Source organism: Fundulus heteroclitus, chromosome 2 (assembly GCF_011125445.2).
Source record: "Fundulus heteroclitus isolate FHET01 chromosome 2, MU-UCD_Fhet_4.1, whole genome shotgun sequence".
NCBI classification, from domain to species: Eukaryota; Metazoa; Chordata; class Actinopteri; order Cyprinodontiformes; family Fundulidae; genus Fundulus; species Fundulus heteroclitus.
The window spans coordinates 37,109,197-37,129,658 of NC_046362.1; the positions used below are offsets into that span (position 1 = coordinate 37,109,197).

The 20,462-nt window shown below is 40.5% G+C and overlaps 1 protein-coding gene across 1 annotated transcript in view; it reads left to right on the forward strand.

Annotated features, from left to right (window-relative positions):
- Positions 1–19,759, forward strand: part of mical3a (microtubule associated monooxygenase, calponin and LIM domain containing 3a) — a 78,739-nt gene extending 58,980 nt beyond the window's left edge. The window contains 5 exon segments of the mRNA XM_036126660.1: positions 9,066–9,131; positions 12,029–12,070; positions 14,508–14,607; positions 17,001–17,074; positions 17,995–19,759. Coding sequence (XP_035982553.1) covers positions 9,066–9,131; positions 12,029–12,070; positions 14,508–14,607; positions 17,001–17,074; positions 17,995–18,179 — 467 coding nt within the window. The 3' untranslated portion in view covers positions 18,180–19,759.
- The last annotated feature ends 703 nt before the right edge of the window (positions 19,760–20,462 follow it).

A 20,462-nucleotide genomic window follows, 5' to 3' on the forward strand; every position in this document is an offset into this window, starting at 1 on the left:
TGCTAATAAAACATCCACTTGATTCGGGCGTCCTGGTATAAAACATGCAGGAAAGCAGCTCTGTAGTTAAACACCTTGTTTTTATTCATTCTCACGCGTGAAGTCCAAAAAACGAAAAAAAGCACGAAAGAAAAAGATGTGAGCACAAGGTGACTGAGAATGCAACCCAAATTAGCTGATAGGTTATGGCATACATGGAAGTTCAAACATGCGGTACCAGCTTTGTTTTAAAGCACTTTAAAAAAAAAAAAGGTCCACAAAGAACTGTATAAATGCAAATTACATAAACAATTAAAGAAAAATAAATTAGACGACTGTGTAACAGAGGAGGTAAAAATGGATACCGTATCTTTTGACACTCCAGAATATAAGTCACACCGGTCAAAGAAAGAAAAAAAGAGTAAAAAAAAGATGTATAAGTTGTACCTGACTATAAGTCACATTTATTTAGAAATATATTAAAAAAAAATGAAAAGGACTACATTTAAGTACATTTAATCTGGTAAGGCAATTTATTCAGTTACACAACTGCATCCACAACAGGCTGGATAAGCTGGAACATACCTGGGAGGATGAATGAAGTAAATTAGCACAACAGGCTAGCAAATCTAACTGGGAAAATTCTCGTCAGCACATTTCGGTCTAATTACGCCTAAATTAGGCCGTAACAGTACGACACGGATGTTTCAGAGCAACATAAAGCTCAGGTGCATCAGCGAAGTTGTTAAAGTGCGCAGAAAACAGCGCTGTAAGCTAACGCTAGCTGCTATTAGCATCACAAACAGCCCAGTAACAGGGATCAGTCAGTCACCACGCAACGCTCCGCTGCATGAATGCAGACTGAAGCAGTGAAACAACATACAAACATGCATTCAGTCTTTGTTTCCTATAAATTAATGTTTGAATACATTTTTAAGTGGCACAGAAGCAAAATTAAGGTTTTACAAGCCCAGAGCTCAATGTAGCGGTCATAAACGGTAATGCTTACTCCTTGGTTGGTACCATTTAAAAGCGTTAAATACGTCACACCTGACTATAAGTCGCAGGATCAGTCAGACTATGAACAAAAGTGCGACTTATTGTCCAAAAAAAAAGTAAGTTAAACTAATAAAAAAAAAATAGTCAAAACACTCCAGTATTGCCGTCAGTAAGATGACTGACAAAGTGCCAAAGGTCCTGCAGTGTTTGCCGGTTATACATTAAAAGAGAGTTTACTCTTGTGGTGGATTTAATCCTTATCAACAAAAAAGGAAGAAAACTACTCAGTAAAATAGAGAAAGATAAATCTTTGTCTTTGCAAATTTATTCAAAGGCATAGAGCGTTTGAATGTATCTGCCCCAACGCAGTGAGGAAACAGAATCACACTACACATTTATGCATTCTGGGTAAACGTAGGAAGTGGGAGTCGTTTTCTGAGATGCAGGAATGCACACAGCTGGTACGATCCAGTTCTTATCTAACACAGCTCTTCTCTGTGTCCTCGGCTGAACAGAACACAATAATAAATCTGTGAGCTCTGAGCTCTTTTACATGGGAAGAAAACATCCAGCTGCATCTAGACCAGATATGATCAGAGTTACATACATCTATTAAATTTTCCACAACACTCTTTTACTAAAAAAAACAGCACGAACAAACCCAGCAGGGGTAAGGACAAATGGTGGGACGCAAAGTTGTGGGTGGGTGTCGGTGCCTAACACGAAGTCCAGCTATGATAAAAGCAGTGATTGCAAATTCTCCATAAACTGAAGATTTGAATGGTGAATAAAGCAGTTAGGAGATGGAGGATAGGAGATTATTTTCGTTGCCAATAACGGTCACTGCGGTCAGTGAATAATTCCCATTTAAAGGTCTTTTTAATAATAAAACGGTCTGCTACCTAGGCTGCGATAACAGTCCGTCACTGCAGACACGTCTTTACGTCCATATGCAGTTCTCACTTCCTGTTTCTAATAGAGGCTTAACTAGAAAGGTTATAAAATGCTTATAAAATGGGAAACAACGGACACGTCTGATGTTTCATGCTTTCAGTTAGAGCTGCGCAGTATATCGACTCACAATAAGCAGTATCAAAGCGTCCTATATCACATTCGCTGCTTGGATACAATATTTAGTCAATTATTATATTTCAAGGCACATTAAATAATCCTCTGCAGGTAAATAATAGATTTGATTGTTTGGATGAACTTTTACCACGCCTGATGCGTAAACATGATATAAATTGAGGTCGACAAGGTGCAAAAGTTTGCAGCAAGTGGTGGTGAAATTGTGCAGATGAGGAAAGTGATAACAATGTTAATTAAAGCCAATCCATATATTTATTGCAGTTTTTAACAACTATATCCAATTATATATTGTCCTAGTATCCTGCAGCCCTACTTTCAAAATGTGAAGGTTTTATGGCTCTAAGATATGATGGTATTTGCCCTTTAATCATGAATAGTAACTTATTGTAATGAATAATTTTAATACTAATAGAACAAAATATAAACATGCACCATGCAGATGCATGTACAGTTGCTCAAACATTAGTTCAGACTTTTCCATTTTCTACCAATTAAATTCATCTCTGCCATCCAGTATTCATCTAATCAAGTGTTGAGATATGTTTTAACTTGTGTACTGCTCTACTCTCTTAAAGGCTTGTATAAAGGTACTTATACATTACCCAAACAGCACAAACGAAGATCAGGTATTAGATTTACTTGGGTTGCCTTATTGCACTCTGTCATGTGGACTCCATCTGTGGTGACGCACAGCAGCGGTTCTCCATCTTCAAACGTGTTGATCTCTGTTTGCTCATCACATGTCTGCCATCGTCAAAGTCCGGAGCTGCATGCGATGTCCCATCATGGATGTGTCTGTGCTCGTTCTGGTTGTGTTTAGCCTCTCTTGCAGCCTCTCAATGAGGAGAGTTTCTGTACTCTGATCACGCTCCAGTCTTTAAACTGCAGGCGGATCGTTCGGCACCCAGTTTGCATTGATTACAACTTTGACAGCTTCTTCTGTTTAGACGACTTTCTGCAAATATCTGACATGTTTAAGTGAAATGGTGCAGATATTTGTTGAAATCTGTTTGGACTGCTCTTCTTTTTATTCAGCAACTCGGAGCCTTCTGAAGCTTCTCCTTTGTATCTATTTCTCTCAAACGCACATAAACTGGTTTGAACATAAGTTACTGTTACTTTCCCATCCAAACTCACCTCGACTTGTCAAACTGAATCCACAGTAACATAAACAACGATTTCTTCAATGCATTTGGCCATAAACCCGAGCCAACACTGACCCAGTGAACAGTTTCTATTGGTGTTGCACAATCCTCCGCACCGCAGCACAAACTGTGGCGAGTACTGCCGAACTCTCTTTGTTCTGAGTGTTGCTACGGCGCGTCTGAGTGTTTGCATGACATGCTGTTGTTGAAGATTTTGGTCTGTGTGTTTGTGTTTGGATGCCCAGTTTGGGGCCGTGTAAAATAACTCCTATCTCTAATCTACCCTGTCGTTGTAGACTATTGGGGAGATTCTAATTACAGTGAAATCCTGGACTTGCATCTGGGCGGTATGTATTTCAAATCTGTCGCTTTAAAACTAATCCAATAGCTAACCCAATCACTCCTTCCCCTACTTGTTTTACTACTTGAGATTTGTCTACCTCTAGCGTCTGGTGGATTGGCTGGCTTTTAGCCTCTGCACTATTTGTGCTCCTTAACCTTCCCTCCTCCTCTGTCCCGTCCACCCTCCTCCCTGAGCTTCTAGTCGTGATACTTGTTGCATCAGAGATCAGACACCTGGCCTCACACAGTTTCTAAAAACATAATCTTTGATCTCTATGAAGTCATGAATAAAGAATGAGGGAAGGGAAGAGTTATTGGTATTTGTCCCTTCTTGTTATGCAGATTGTACGATACAGACTGCAGCAGAAATCTGAGCACACAAACCGGAGAAAAGTCTGAGCAAAATGCATATTTCTGTTTTGAAGAAACTCTAAACGACAGAGTGATATCCAGTTGCGTTTATTTTTCCCAGCATTTTGGGTTTCTAGTCGAAACGATAAATGGCGACAGACAAGACACATTTATTGTTTTTGCTGCAATAAAACAAAAACAAAAATACTGTATGCAGCTGCTAACTCTAGCAAAACCAATACAGCACCATGCTTAGATCAGCCGCTAATACGAGGCCATTTTCTGTTGTGGAAAATCAGGGATTCAGGACACTTCTTAACAAGCTGGAACCAAAGTACAGCAGTTCATCACATGTTAATTTTCTTTGCAGCGATCCCTTATAGTTTTTTATATATATATATATATATATATATATATATATTCCTACAGCCCTACTGCAAACAATACAACAGAAAAGTATTTATACTTTATTGTGTCATTGTGCATACGATCTAGAAAAGTCTGTTTTAGATTAAATAGTATTCAGCACTCAATAAAATTCACTGCAGCAACTTGCCTCCAAAAGTGACCTTTTTAGTGAATAAAATCCACATATGTGTAAAAGTCCTGTTAACAGTCTGGCACAAACCACATTGATGAAACAAACCATACATCTATTTTCTTGCCCATCATGATTATTCACTACTTTTCTGTTGGTCCCTCAAAGTCCCAGAAAATGCATTAAAGCTTGCAATTATAATATAACTAAAAAGTGACAGTCATATTCAATAAATCAAAATGTGCTGTGATAAGCCTCGTTTTTAGATTAAAAGTACCTTTAAGCAGGTATTAAACATACTTGTCACCAACCTACATTTCTGTATTAAATGTGTTTATTAGTCTGATGTAAAATTCTCATTTTAAATGTTTTTTTTCATGAGCTGTAAGCAGAAAAGCAGAAAAATTAATGAAAAACATCAGTCTGTGTTTAATTAATTGATCTAATGTTTATCTGTCTGATGGAGTTACTGAAATAAATAATTGTAATTATGACTTTATGATCTGATCTAACGAAGTCAAGTGTTGCTCATGCTGATGATGCATGCAGAGCAGTTAGCTAAAATGCTAAGCTAATGCTAGCATGTTAATAGTTTGCTTTGATAATGTGGTTTGTAACGTTTTGCAGTGCGGTCCCCAAACTGAAGGAAAAAGTTGTTTTCCTGCTTGATAAACTTTTCATTCAACATCCCAGGATGCCCTGACCTTGGTTTCATCCGCTTTCCGTCCGGCTCCGTCCTTCACAGAGAGCCGTCCATGTCTGAGGACGGAGCAGAGCAGCAGGGCACGGTCGTAGCTGCAGCAGCCAGTACAGTCATTTTCACTGTGAATATTATTGGAAAGGCTGAATTCACTTTGATTGTAAGAGAAAAACACAGATTTGGTTTATTAACTATAACAATGCTCCTCCTTAAATCAAAATTAGGCAAGAAAATACGTCCCTGCAAGGCCTGCTGGGAGTCAGAATCACAGACGGTAGACCAACAGCAGCTACTGGGAGTTACGTTTTGTCACGGACTCCAGACGCTACTTTAAAAAAAACAAAAAAAAACTTGATAGAGACTCCAGTCTGATGCTGGGGAGGGAGCAGCATTTTATCATCATTGATATAGCTGCCACTTGGTTGAACCTTGGAGAATAATAATGTCTATTTCTTAGATGGACCCCACATGGTTCAGCGTTTTGGAGGCGTATAATTCCCCTGACAGGATTAGTAATAAAATATTCAGACACAGACCAACAGATGGGATTGATCTTTCCTTTGTAGGTTTAAATGTTTCAAACGAGGAGCGGAAATGCAAGCCTTATCTTGTAAAGAGATTATTTAAAACAAACAAACAAAGAGAACAGACATTTCACAAAGGGGACTTTAGATTTCTATGAACTCCACACTACCTGTTTGGATTGACTATAAAATTCACATTATCGTGATTAAATATGTCCAATTAATCCAGCTTTCTGGCTCGTTTCATCCCGACCTTCATTTCACGAATTTGCACATTGAAGATGGAATATATAAATTTTAAATGCACATGAAGCCCAGCTCACTGCCAAAGTGTTATATAACCTCCATGAACTGACTCATACTAAACTGCTGGCCTGGCGCTTCCTCTCAGAAATCTCTGCTGCTGAGGCGCTGCTTTATTCTCCCAACAGTTGCTTTCTCATACCTGCTCAGTTGCATTACGCCCAGAGTGTTTATGTTGTATGTTCTGATAGATCACTGTTATAACCCTTTAATCGTAGCAGTTTGATGTGTGGCTGGTACATGGGAACTGTCTCTGTTTGTCTGGGGGAGACTTTATGTGCTTTCTGTTGTCTTGCAGAGGAATCCCTCTTTTTTTTCTCCTCCTCATGTCTGCTGTGAGTTCAGCAGTGTTTTGCGAGAGGCTAGTTGTCGTATTTAGAGTCGGTGGAATCTCAGTAAGAGGCAGGAGAAACTTGTTTCCACATATCTGAGCTGGATTTGTGTGGTTTTTATTCTGCTGCTTGTTGACAGGTGCATTTGCAGCGATATTAAAGGGGAGCATTTTAAAATTCTTCGCTGTAGCCTGCTGACAAGAGGCATGCTGTTTCATCCCTGTACAACCAGCTTGTTTTTCTGTTAACATTTGGTCTCATTAGTTTGTGGTACTGGTTTGTTTGGCACTTTAAAGACAGCAGTGTGAATCCTTTGAAATGAAACTGAATACCTACAGGTAAACACAGGTGAGTAAGAAGAGATATTAAAATATCTTTCTATACTGGATCAAAAGGCCAAAAGGTGCATCTTGGGAGGTTTTAAGATGCTTTGTGATGAAGCCTTTCTAATTCATAATGGGAATGTGTTGCTTGGAAGTCAAAAGGGCAAAAAGCTCCACGGCCCTTCCAGCATCGACTGCTCTGTTGATGTGAGCAACTTAGATAAGGAGTTTATGTGAAGCTAGTTAGAGAAGAAGCTTTAGAAACAGATGTAAGGGTTTTATAATAAACTATAAAATGGATAGACGGGTAGTGCAGTGATGAAACAAAAGCAATATGCTCTCACCTTCATATACCAGTTAAAACCTGTTAGATGGCTAAGTGCAACAGCTAAAAGCGTGACAAGGCTGACTGGACAATATTAACATGCAGATAGTCACAGTAATCCAGCCAAATTGCAGTTAGGGCGTGAATAATGGTTTAACTTTTGGCAAGATCAGGTTTTTCTGACAGATTTGTTGCTGAAAAAGTTGCATTTCAAAAGTGCACTGATTAAATCACAATTTTTTAAAAAAAACCCAAGTTAGTGATCGTCTCAATCGAAACCATGTGTTCTCTACAAAAGATCCATTACCGACCTTTGGAGGGAAAAAAAAAGATTTATTTTCTTATGAAAGTCAAAAATATGGTACGCTCCAAGCTTTCAATTCCCTAAGACGGTCATTTAGCAACTAAAGTAGTCATTCTTCTGTCACCTAAACCTGAGTCTCATCTTCATAACTATAAAAAGCAATATTGGGCTTTCTTGTACTGAAGCCAAAGGTAGTAGACACAAAATGAAAAGCAGAGGCCCAAGTATTGAACCCTGTGGGACCCCATATGATAATAAAACAGAGAGGATCTGGACTCCTTTAGGCTAGAGCAAAAGGTTCTGTCAGCCAATTCAAATTTGAATCCCTACAGTACAGTAACAACAACGTTCTGCATAAAGGTCCAAACAGGATATTAGGGTAATGTGATTGTTGATGGCAGCTGTTAAATCTGGAAGAACGATGACGTTGTTCTCTTGTGTCTGTTACCAGGAGGATGTCTTTAAAAACCTTCGGCCATTCATATTCTGATAATCCCTTTGAATCCCTTATCTAAAAAATATTTTAGTTGGCTGTAAACGGTTTAGTTCTTGGTGCTCTGGACATGTTATGGGGGAATGTTTTAATTTTGCAGGGGTAGTGGAAACCTGTTGCTTCTGAGTCTGCGCTATATGCACTTGCTCCGTTGGTGTTATATTTTCTCCTCAGGTGATGAGAAAACCAGTTATTTCCTTCCTTTAGATTCTGTCACTTAAATGTAATTTTCTATAAAAATGGAATCAGATAAGGTTAATTATCTCTGTACAGATAAAAATCTATTGAGCATAAAATATATTTCAAAGAAATATTTGCATAATTTGAGGAAGCTATTAAAAAGCCATTAGGACTCCAATCTTCCCAAAGCACACATTGTAACCTGCAGCCGTCCCTTTTTTCTCTGTGATAGTCTCTCGTCGTTATTATCCAGCATTTCATGCCCCCAAAGCTCTTCAACCACCAACCATTAAGCCTCCTAACTATGTCCCACACAATCAGCACTGCATCCTTTTTAAATTGCCTGAGCAACACATTTTTTTTTACATTGATTATTTGGACTTTTATTAAAGGAGCCTCTGCTGTTTACGATCTTCTCTTTTTCTTTGGAAAATCTCTTCAGTGGAAGTAAATTAGAAAAATAAGTCCCAATTTGCACTTCAAAAGTCTCCCAACTTCAAAAGTCTCCACACTGGCAACAAATTAGGCTGGGTGGTCCAACCATGCTCAAGTAGGTATTTACTGAGAGGCTCTTTAAAGACAAAGCAATTATCTGTGTGTGTGAATGTGATGGATGGCCCGGTGATCAGTAATGGCTGTAATAATGGTATTAAATCATTCTCTGTGCTTTGATAAACATTGAACATATGTTGTTGGCTATCCCCGTTTTATTACTGACATAGGGAGCTGTTACCTAATTGAAGTTTATCTGCAGAGCTGCAAATGGAAGATCAAACGGGAGGCTTATATTTTTCCAGCTCGGTCCTCTGGATTTGTTCTTTGTACTTGTTTCCCTTCTGTGTTTTTACCCTTTTTCATTTTTCACGCCACACAGCTTATCTCTCCCAGCTCTTCTCTTTAGGGGATCGCTCTTCTCCACCCTCTCTCTGTGCTGCTGTACTCTGTTGACTTCTCTCCTTGATATTTTTTTTTTTCTGTGCCGCACCCTTCTCCTTCCCCTTCCTTCCCCATCTTTGTGCTTTTGTGGTGTCCTGTCCTTTCTTCCACATTATCCTCTCATGCTCCTTTCTCCCTGGCCTCAACCCCCATCTGTGTCACATGATTCCTCCCCCCCCCCCCCCCCTTCATCTTGTGGAAGTTGAGCCCTTTGTGGGGATGCCTCGCCGAAGACCACTCTCCCTCTGCCCTTGCTGTTCCTCTGAAGGTAACAGGACCTTGCCGCGCGCATCGACAGTTGTGGCAGGTTGCCTTCCCATTCGTAAGGCTCACCAGAGCTGGGTTTCTTGGTTTCGCTTATTGTGTGGTTTCAGTTATGTCACCAAATGTAATCCCGGTCCATCTTGGAGGACAATGACAGAAGAAATGGCAACAATTAAGACCACCAAAAGAAAAAAAGTTTGAGTTTTTCCTTAAACTAAATGCACGAAGGACACCGTTCATATCAGGCTGGGTGAGAGACGAGTTACCTAAAGGTAAACCTGATTGTTATTACCAATAAGGTGAGGAATATTTTTGGGTTTTACTTCAAAATCTCCGACTTGTGTGTAGAAAAGTGCTGTAAGCCCACAGTTAACATGTGTCCATCCTGCCTAAAACAATAAAACAACCAGTTACTGTAAAAGTTTACTTTCAAATATAGTATTAAAAGTGAGTGTTAAAAATCAAGCAGCCAAGAGCTGCAGAAGAGTGAAGAGGTTGGATCTAAAACACAACAACTGAAGCTTAAACCGATGGTAAAGTCAGTAAAAAATCTGGTTGAGCTCATGAAGTGTATATGGATATTTCTCCATTGAGGACAACTCTGTGCCTGTCTGACAGCACCGTTGTCCTGGGTATTTGGACACGTGGTGGGTGCTTTCTGGGTGTTTATACTGATCTGCGTATTTTGGGGCAAGGACAGGGCGGCCCAAGATTCATATGAACCAGGACATTATTTCCAGCACATGGAACTTTCTCTCAGTGCCGCTTGAATACTTTATATTAAGGAGCCATGCGGTCAATGTGTAAGTCTCACTTTTCTCCACATAAAATATACACAATAGTAATGTAGCTGTACAAATGTTACTCATATAACGCCTTCTGTCACATCACTCCAACTCTATAAGTCTAAAGTCCATCTCCCATGTTTGGTTCTGAAAAGACGCTAGAAGCTAATGCTGTTCCTGCAGTAACAAGTGCTGTCTCGCTTGCTTATTTGGCTCAGACAGCAATAAACCTTGTTGCTACTGCTGCTAATAATAATAATAATAATAATGATCGTATTTATTGCCATTGCTACATACATTCCAATGAAATTTGTCCTCAGCAGAGACACATCGTCTGTGTCAAAGAGCCATCATTATTAAACAGGGTTTTGTTATTATTTTAGAGTAAAACAAAATTATTAGAATTGACAGGTTGAACTATTTTTAACATATTTTACTAACCAAGTGATTATTAGCGTAGTATTACTTTAAGCTTCAAGTTCTGTGTTTTCAACTGGAGACTTAGATATTTTTTAATTGTTAAAAAATATCATTTTTGTGTTTATGGCTGATGACTAGCGATTATAGCCAGTAAATGATTAAAATCTCACCTTTTAGTCTCAGATTTCCACAGTCAACATTAGTGCAGAAACCTGCCGTTGTGCACGGATCGAACACTTTTGTGGCGTTGCCTCTGCAGCAGTTGCCTTTCTATTCTGTATGTCCTCCAAAGTGGCTGACGTGTTATTATTAACACCACACCGTTAGCCGTCTCCTTACGGCCCTTCCCAACCTTTCTAAACTTCTCAGAAGGTATCTAAGTAAGAATTAATTGTTAGGGAAAATATTTAGAAACCTAAAAATATATTAAATTTACTTTAAGTATCAGTTTCTTTTTATCCTATTTCAGATTTTTCCCAGACCAGGTGAACTGCAACATAATGGCTGTTTTTTAAGCTAATACAGTAGCATCTTTGTTGCTCATGGGTGCATACTGAAGGCCAGTAGCGATTATTTTAGGGTTTAATCATTTAAAGATATTTTTTAAAATGATGTTAGCTTATAGATATCCATGTTACCAGCCATCCAGAACTTGTAGTTTAGATCAAGCTCTGTGCACATTAGCACACGTGCTACTAATTAATCTCTCGCTGCAAAAAGGGAACTAAAAGTAGGTAAAATCTTATTTTTCCTTGATTTGAGCAGCTAAATAAGACTATTTGACAATGGAATGGGTGCAGTATAATTAGATATACTGCACTTGAAATAAGATGATGGAAATTAATTGTTTCTATTTAAGTGCAAAAATCTTGGCAAATAGTCTTATTTACCTGCACAAATCAAGGAAAAATACACTAATTTCAAGAAAAATAATTTACTTTTAGTTCCTTTTTTGCAGCGGCCACTTTAACTTGATTATTTGGGTTTGTAACATGAAAGCCAGACCAAGCCATTACTCAGTCCTGTCAGTTTGATATAGGACGAGCTGCTGTACTCTGTAGCTCTGAGGCTTAAGGACATTATTTTTCCTGTAAATATTAAATAGTAACAAGACATAATGCAGCTGCCAGCACTCTGCAAGCAGAGCTTCTGGTTTAAAATGTAAGCTGAGGAAATAATTTCTCCATGTATTTCTCCTTTTTTTGCCGTTCCTGTTGGGAATTCTGCCCTTTAAATATGCATATAGTTTTTATTGTACTGATACCTGCAGGCTCATGGCCAAGTGTGTATTTGAGGACTGAAAAAGTTGCATGGTGTGACAGTTTGATATAAACAATCAGGTCTTACCCAAAGCAAGTCTTAAAATTTAATGCGTCGTCTGGTTTGTCTCTGCATCTAACAGCTGTGAGTTGTAACTATGCCTGAGCTTTCAAACCGTGTGAGGAAACTTGGCTTCATTTTTGTGTCAAATCTGTGTTGTTTGTGTTCAAATGTTGCCGCTTTCGTCCCAGATTTCAGCAGCTTTATGCTGAGGGTTGGTGGTGGAGGAACAGTAATGTGGTTTAGGACAGAAACAAATGCAGAGTCGGTTAGAAATATCAGTCATAATTGTTCAGCTTTCAGTTTGATGCGCTGCTCTTTGCTGTGAGACGCTCTTCTTTAGCTTTTTCTGTCTCTGTCCTTTTCCTGTCAATAGCAAAGCTCTCTCCTGGAGACCCCAGCCATGCACTGTTTTTGTGTACGCTGTTTCTTTTCTTTGTGCAAAAGCCTCCTCTAACCCAGCTAAGTATGTCATGCTGCATCAAGGATTGCCTTCTGGTGTCTCATTGAAACTGCTTGGCTCCACCTGCTGCATTAAGATAAATGACGAGTTTCATTGTCTCCGTGTTGGGCTGCATCAAACCAGCGTCAGACTTCCCTCAGCATGCTGCACAGACCGGTCTTCTCTGCAGAGCAAAGCAGGAATGAAGTAGATTTTGTGAATGCGATGCATGATTCCAGGGGTGCTGACCATGCTTTTCCCCGAGGCGGACTAAATGCAACAGAATGAATTTAGCTTCTGGTCTCTGTTGAGTCATTCCATAATCATTTAATAAACTTTTAATAGAACATGTGTAAAAAGCAGATAGCCTTTCTTATTTGCTACCCTCTAAGCGCGTATGGAATAAAAGGGATCTGAAAGGATTTTAGTTCAGTTTGTGGGGGCTTATGTGAGCAGCAGAGTGGTATGAAACGTTTCCATAGGCCCTAATGAAAGGTTCTTTCCTTTAGATTTAGTTTGGTAAATAATTTCCAGACTTTTTCCACCTTTTAATGTGACTTATGTCCCGCACATTTCAACTGGAAAACAAAGGGAAAAATATAAAACAAGTGTGAATATATTAAAATATTTTTTATCATGATGATGCGATGTACGATATATCGGCATTGGTGTCAGCCAATGTTAGTTGTTTTCTAACCTAAAGGTATCGGTCCGATAAGTAAAACTGGGCCGATATTAACAACCAACGTTTATTTCCATCTAGTTGCCCTTTCTGCCAGTGTTGGGGGATTTAATCATGCTTTGTAGCCACGATTGTGGGTTTTTAAATGAAGCAGAGATGAAATGTCACCAGCGTGGTCGTGTTTCACGGCGTCGATAGCATAGTTTTTAATTGGTACAAAATTTTGCTATATTTGATCATCCCAGAAACGTAAATGTGTGTGTTAGGGTAAGGGTATTTTATATATATATATATATATGATATATATGATATAAGATTGTGGTCTCTACATTTCCTCGGTGGTAAGGAGCCAACACTTGAATGTTCAGACCTGATACCAGCAAAGGCAACGTTTATTTGGCTTTTTCTCAGCGGAATAAGAGAAAAATCCACAAACCCTGAGGGCTGTTCATGTGAGCTTCAGTGTTACATTTAGTCCGCTTATTAAGCGACTCTAGGCTTGTTTTTCTCTAAAGCAACATTCCTGAGTCTGCGGCTGCGGTTTCTTGGGGTTTTTGAATGAGAAGTCGCTTTTCCTGGCTTGGCTCTTTTCAGACAAGCTGCCTTTTTCTGTCTGATTACAGCCTTTGACTTTGCAGCTTTAGAAAAAAAGCTCTTTTTAAGTCTGTTTTTTTTTTTTTTTTGCTACAAGCCATATACTAATTTATAGGCTTGTAATAATATGTTTATTTTTTTTCATTCAGTATCAGCTGTAATTCTAAGTGGATTCAGCGGGTTTCTTACTCACGTATGATCCATTGTGAGAGCAGAGGAGAGCCTTCCTACCTTTCTACTAATGCTGCTTTCTTTCCGCTCATTTTGAGCCCTCTACATTTCAGCCAGCTGTTCTAGGCTGGGTTTCTCCATTGAAGCAGGTTGAAATGAAGCTCCTGGGCCGTCGTCATCTTCCAAAATGATCGGAATATGATGTTTTTTGATTGGAGGACGGTTGTCGCCGTTCTAGTTTGCACTCTTCTTGTCCGACCATCCGTTAAACTGGGCTGTCTCTGGGCAAATGTGACGTCATATGAAGAATCCCCCATATATGCCCACTTTGCCATTCAGACGCTCGTCTAATCTATCAGATTTAAAGTAACTGGCTTGAACTCAAGAAGACCGAATCCTGAAATTCAAATATTCAAATTTTGCTTCAACAACGTTTTAGTTTAACAGTTTGCTACCAGGTTATTGCAGTTATTTTGTTTTCTAATTATTTTGGTTCGTCTTAAGTTGAAATGTAAAGGATCCAGGTCACATAATTAAGGGTGGAAAAAGTTTGGAAGTGACTTATTTCCTGTTCTCTCCAACCGTCTGAGATTTGAGTCAAACCGATAGGAGGAGGCGGCTGCATGCAGCACACAGGCCAAACTGGGTAACACAAACTCAACATCGCAACAGCGGGTATCTTTGTGTGTGGGTGTGTGTGTGTGGATGTGGGTTGTTTCTGGTGTGTGCACCTAACTACAGTACGTACATACACTAAACCATTAAATCTACTGCCCTGTGCGCGCCATCGTCACGTATGGCCCGACTGAGCACGTTGGTGTCCGGCTCCTTATTTCCACCCCATCATTCCTCGGCAAGGACATCCTGCCTTGACTGTCCCTGTGCCTGTCTTGGTCCTCGTCTGTGTGACGTCCCGGTTATCTGGTGGCCGTCTGCGTCCTCACTGCTGCTCTGTGCTTCCTCCAGGTATGGGCAAGAAGGACGATCCCAAGCTAATGCAGGAGTGGTTCAAGCTGGTGCAGGAGAAGAACGCCCTGGTCCGCTACGAGTCCGAACTCATGATCTTGTAAGTAAATTCTGTGAAAAAATGCTTTTGTGACTTTTGTCAAGGCTTGAAGACGCTCTGCTGCGATGTGACCTCTGTTTTCTAAACCCTTCACGTCGTTATGTTCACGCTTCCTGACGGAAGATACTAAAATGTTGAGTTTAATGTGTTATCACCTTTTACTACTGAATCTTTGGCCTGATCAGAAAACGTGTAAGACCCAAAAAATACAGCATTCCTACTAGTAGAAAACCTGATGTTATCCATTCAATAAGGTCTATAAGTCGTTTATTAGAAAAGCAATGATGGTATTTCATGTCTCTAATATATTTAGCAGATGAATTATCTGAGTTTTTCTTGTAAATACTAGGTCTTCATGATAGACCAATAATGAGTTGTGCATAATTGTTTAATCAAAGAAAAACAATGCATAGTTTTTAAGTTTTCGTAAAAAATATTTACTTTTAGGGGGAGTGGTGGCCTAGTGGTTAGAGCACAGAGCTTTGGTCCCAGAGGTTCTGAGTTCAACTCCAACAAGCTGCCATTCTGGGTCCCTGAGCAAGACCCTTAACCCCAGATTGCTCCCCAGGTGCCGCACAGTGGCAGCCCACTGCTCCCCAAGGAGATGGGTTAAGCTGCAGAAGTGAATTTCTCCATTGTTAGATCAATAAAGTTCAATTATTATTATTTACTCCCTTTACTCTGATACCTCCAAGTAAAATCTCTTCAGCCAGTTACCATCAGAAGCCCTCTAATTGTTATTCAGTACAAAGACACGCCACAAGTCTGTCCTTTTGTGGAGATGTTTTCAAAACTACGTTCTGGTGGGAAATCCAGCCACAAACATCAGAGAGGACCCAAACCGACGAGCTCTGGTCAGAGGAGGCCAACATCGAGCTTTTGGGCCGAATGCAAAACTCTGTGTGACAGAAATCTAACGTTGTTGATCTCACCTGAAGACACCATCGCAGCGGTTAAACACGGTGTTGGCAGCATCATGCTGTGGGGAGGCTTTTCTTCATCATGGACAGGATCATCCAGGGCAATCCTGGAGGAGAACCTGCTGGAGGCTGCAGACCTGAAGCTGGGCTGGAGGTTCACCTCCCAGCAGGAGAACCACGCTGAACCTGCCGGGTGGTTTAGATCAGATTTGTGTTTCAGAACGGCCTAGTCAAAGTTAAGACCGAAACCCAAATGTGTTGGTCTATGACCAAAAAAAATCCCAATCCATCACAGTTGGTTCTTAAAATGTGTAAAAACGTTTGCAACGCGCTGCAGCTCTCAGCATGGAGTCTCTGCAGGACTTTTCTCTCTTATTTTGACGAGTAACATAAAACAGACGATTACAGGAAGCATCGAAAACACACAGACTCATTCAGAGGACTATGTGAATACTGATTAACACAATTACAGGTACATCAGTAGCAGAAAAAAAAGGGCTAGACTTCTGTACGATGTTTAGGTTTTAATTTTCTCCTGATTCTGATAGGTAAAAGGTTTTATTGTCACCGGCAGGATTTCTGCAAAAAGCTTCTGGGTCAGAAAGACTTTGACGTCAACAAAGTCTTCAGACGGCTCAAGGTTTCGTTCCTGCAGCCACAAGCGTCTGCAATAATAATAATAAAGATGTTTCACTGTCGGCTAATAAATAATATCATCCCCTGAGCCCTGAACCAGGGATGACTCAATAGTTCAGAGATAATGAAACTGTCGGGGTTTATTGTATTCATTTTTTATTTAATCACTGCATTCTTTTATGAGAATACAGTTTCACCGGCTATCTACTTACTGAAATAACTTTATTAAATTCTCAAACAAATTGATTCAATTATGCTGTTATCTTGTTACGTGTTCTGAAAGCTTCTGGATTAAGCATTTGTCTTCTTTTGAAGAGCCAATAACGGTTTATTGAATTCAGTGTGGGTAAAGTGAATCTGCTTGGAACCCATCGATGCTGAAAGCTTTACCCGTGGAAGTTTTCACACCCATCAAATTTCTTCACATTTTGTTACGTTTCAGTCACAAATTTCAGGCAATTTTGTTTTAGTCAGATTTTATAAACAAAAATAAATTTTTCCCTTTATAGTCCTGCAGAGGGGGAATTTGTCTCCAAGTTTAACCTACCAAGACGTCCACCTAAGCTGACAGGCTGGACACAGAGGTCTTGTATTATTTTATTACCCCCTGGTAAACACGGTGGTGGCAGCATCATGCTGTGGACATATTTTCAGTCAGGACAGGGAAGCTGCTCAGACTTGAGGGAAGATCAGCGGAGCTCCATCCAGGACCGTCCTGCAGAAATAAACCCCGATAGAGGCTGCAGAAGACTGGGCTGGGGTGGAGGTTCATCTTCCAAAACGTCTAGTCACGTTAAGTCACCAAACTTATTATCTCCTCTTGTTCTGTCTCCCCAGTGCCAGAGAACTGGAGCTGGAGGACCGCCAGAGCCGGCTGCAGCAGGAGCTCAGGGAGAGGATGGCTGTGGAAGGTAATGCTCATCAGCTGAAAGGTTCTCTCGCTATAATATTACATAATACTGGAGTCAAAGCTTATTTCTCCTGAGTGGTAGCCAGTCCTGCTCCACTCCGGATGGTTATGTTCCTGCTGTTTCTCTGTTGTTTAAGGGGATACACTAACCAACTCAAATCTTTCTTCTGTTTAATTATTTTTACCAACACAAAAGCTTATGTTGAAAATAGGGATGCACAATATATCTGCATCAACGTCTGTATCAGGCTGCAAATTAGCCCATGGCTACAAGCCTTATGTACTTGGATATCGGCCACCTGTTTGGTTGCAATGTTTAATTGTACTGTCCCTGTCAAATAAATAAATAAATAAATAAAATGTTTATCGTTTTTTTACCTATCTGTATCGGTTCCATAGATAAAATTGGGGGGGGGGGATATTAATAATCGATATTTATTTCCATTTCGTTTTGCTTTCTGGGGTGTTGGCTGTGGTATTGGTTTGGGCATGTGACAGAAGAAGAGAGGCTGTGTTGTTTATCAGGGTATGGAAATATGTCAGTGATCTGTAATAACAGCAATTTCAGTATCGATGTTGGTCTAAATTTTCATATCTGTGCATCCTTAGTTGTAGATTTGATAGACTTGAAACAGCAGAAATGGAAAATACCTGGGAAAGTACAGATAAACGTTTAATATTTGCTGTTACTGTACCTAGAATTGTTGAAAGACAAATTAATGCGACAATGATGATTTAGAGTCATCATAATTCAAATCAAACTGGAAATACATAAATAAACTGATCGATATTTATTTAAAAATGTCCATAATTTATTAGGTAAATGATGATCTTTCAGATGTTATTGAGATGTTGCTGGTTTGCTGGTCGCTGCTTTAAATGTGGACGTCTCTGATTCCTGCTGCTCTCTGCTCTCCTCAGACCACCTGAAAACCGAGAAGGAGCTGGCTCAGGAAAAGCAGATCCTGAATGAAATGCTGGAGGTGGTGGAGCAGCGGGACGCCCTGGTGGCCCTCCTGGAGGAACAGAGACTTCGGGAAAAGGAGGAGGACAAGGACCTGGAATCCGTCATGCTCTCCAAAGGATTCAACCTCAACTGGGCCTGAAAACCCACGTAATTGCTCCCAAAGTGGTGAAAAACGTGGTTTTGGCTTTTTATCGGCGGCGGAAGTCGTCTGAAGACTGAAGGGACGGTCCAGAACTGTCACACCTACAGCACTGAATGTGTAAATATGTTCCCAACACACCGTGGCTGCCTCTGACACTGAAGCAGTCTGCAGCGTTTACAGCTCCTCCGCCTGACGCCGCTGCGCGTTAATCACCTCGCAGCGTAGTCGCTCTCCGTCTGCGTGGGAGGAGAGCCCAGCGCATATTCCCAGTTTTATCATCCCGGCCTTGAAGTGGATCCTTTTCAAGCCGGGGCCCGCAGGGAGAATGTGTAAAAGACTTCTCTTTTTGACTTCATAAAGGGAAGAGTGCAGTTCAGTCCTGCTGATGTAAAGAAATTGTAAAGAAGAGAATCCAGTCTTTGTGTATAGATGTGTTGAACAAGTCACGTTTAACTGAAAGCGAGGGTCCCGTTGAAACGCCGGGCGACACATTAGTCTGACTTCCTCTGCTCTCGCTGCCTTGCTCTCCGGTGACAAGCGGTTTAAGAAACACCGCTTTTCCCTCGGTGTGTTCAGAGAGTCAACGCTCAGACTCCGTCGCCTCGGCCACTTTGTTTGTGTATTTTTCTTTGTTTTTACCAGATGAACGCTTTGTTTTCCCCTCTGCATTCACAGGAGAGTGCCCACCGTCTCATTATCTTGCACTTGTGCGTGACCCTCATGCACTCCTCCGCCGCTGCGTGGCCGTGATTCGGCTGCAGGCGCATACGGCGGACCGACTCGCCGTCTTTAATCACGGGGCAGACTCCGTAGATCAGGGCCGTTTTATGGTAAATCACGCCGACGGTTGACGTTTACAGACTGCGGCTGTTGATCCGGCGTTATTTATCAGTGTGATCTCATTAAAACGGCACAGGTCTGCCAACTTCCCGTCACTCACTTTGTGCCACAGGACGTTCTGCGTCAGTGGGATCGCTGTCATATAGACACTACAGCAGAGTTGCGCAACACTATAATGTGGGTGATACTGAATATTTGAACAAGATGCAATTTTAAGTTTAGTTTTTTTCCACATTTAAGTCTTTTTTAAGTCCAGTTCTCCATTTTCACGTTGGAACTACATTTTTAAGTCCATTTTAGCCCTAATAGCGCCGATCTGCTACATGCTATTTTTTTTTTTTTTTTTTTTTTTTAAAAAGGGGTGCTAGAAGAATGCAAAATGTTAAATGTGCAACTTGCTCCAAACATTGTATTTTGTCGTTTTCTTTGGCAACATTATACATCCAGGGAGCCTCTGCGTTACAGAAGACGTTTAAAAACCCGGCGAGAGCTGTAGATAAAGTTACAGAACTTTAAAGACTGTTTTAAATGGCGTGTGAAACGTTTGACTTGATTGTACTGATATTTATTAACATGTGTGAAAACTGTATTATATGTAAAGAAAAATGAATCCTAATTTGTAAAACTGTCCTGTTGACACACGAATTGCAAATGTAAATGCTTCATGTAGCTGAAAACGCATAGAGGGTGTTGGATGTATGCTGAAACGGCAATAAAACGACGCAGTTGTTCTTTTACACGTCTGGCTGCTGGACTCTGACTCCTTTGAGGAAGAAACCAACAGCTGGTAGTCGTGTGTGGATTTCACAAAATGCAAACAGCTAATTCTGCTTCCTGTGAGGTTAGGTTGTGAAGAATCGAGCGGATCAGCCGACCCTTTGTACACCATCATCTTTATTTGTTGTTAAAGCAGCTTCAGATGAAATGGTTCCTCTGCATTTAACCCGGCCCTCAGGGAGCATTCTGGGGCGAATGGTTTTGCTCAGGGACCCAGAGGGGCAGTTTGTGGGTCTTCGAACTCTGGAACTTGCAGCTTCTCCAGGATGCAAGCGCCCTGCTCTCACCAATTTACTACTGTCAAGTCAAGTTTATCTGTAGCACATTTCAGCCGCAAGGCAGTTCAAAGTGATTCATGATAACATAAAAACACATCTAAACAGTCACTGGTTGTGATACCAGTAACAATCATTAAATGATATCAGGTGAAAACATAAATAAACATCAAATATGTTGGTCAGTGTTCCTGTTATTATGGCTGAAAGCTGCTCTGAACAGGAGGTTCTCAGTCTGATTTAAAGGAAATCAGAGTTTCTGCTGATTTACAGTTTCCTGGATGTTTGTTCCAGATAAGTGGAGCATAGAAGCTGAATGCTGCTTCTCCATTTTTGGTTCTAGGTCTGCAGAGCAAACCACATATTAAATAGAAGGGTTCCCAGGACT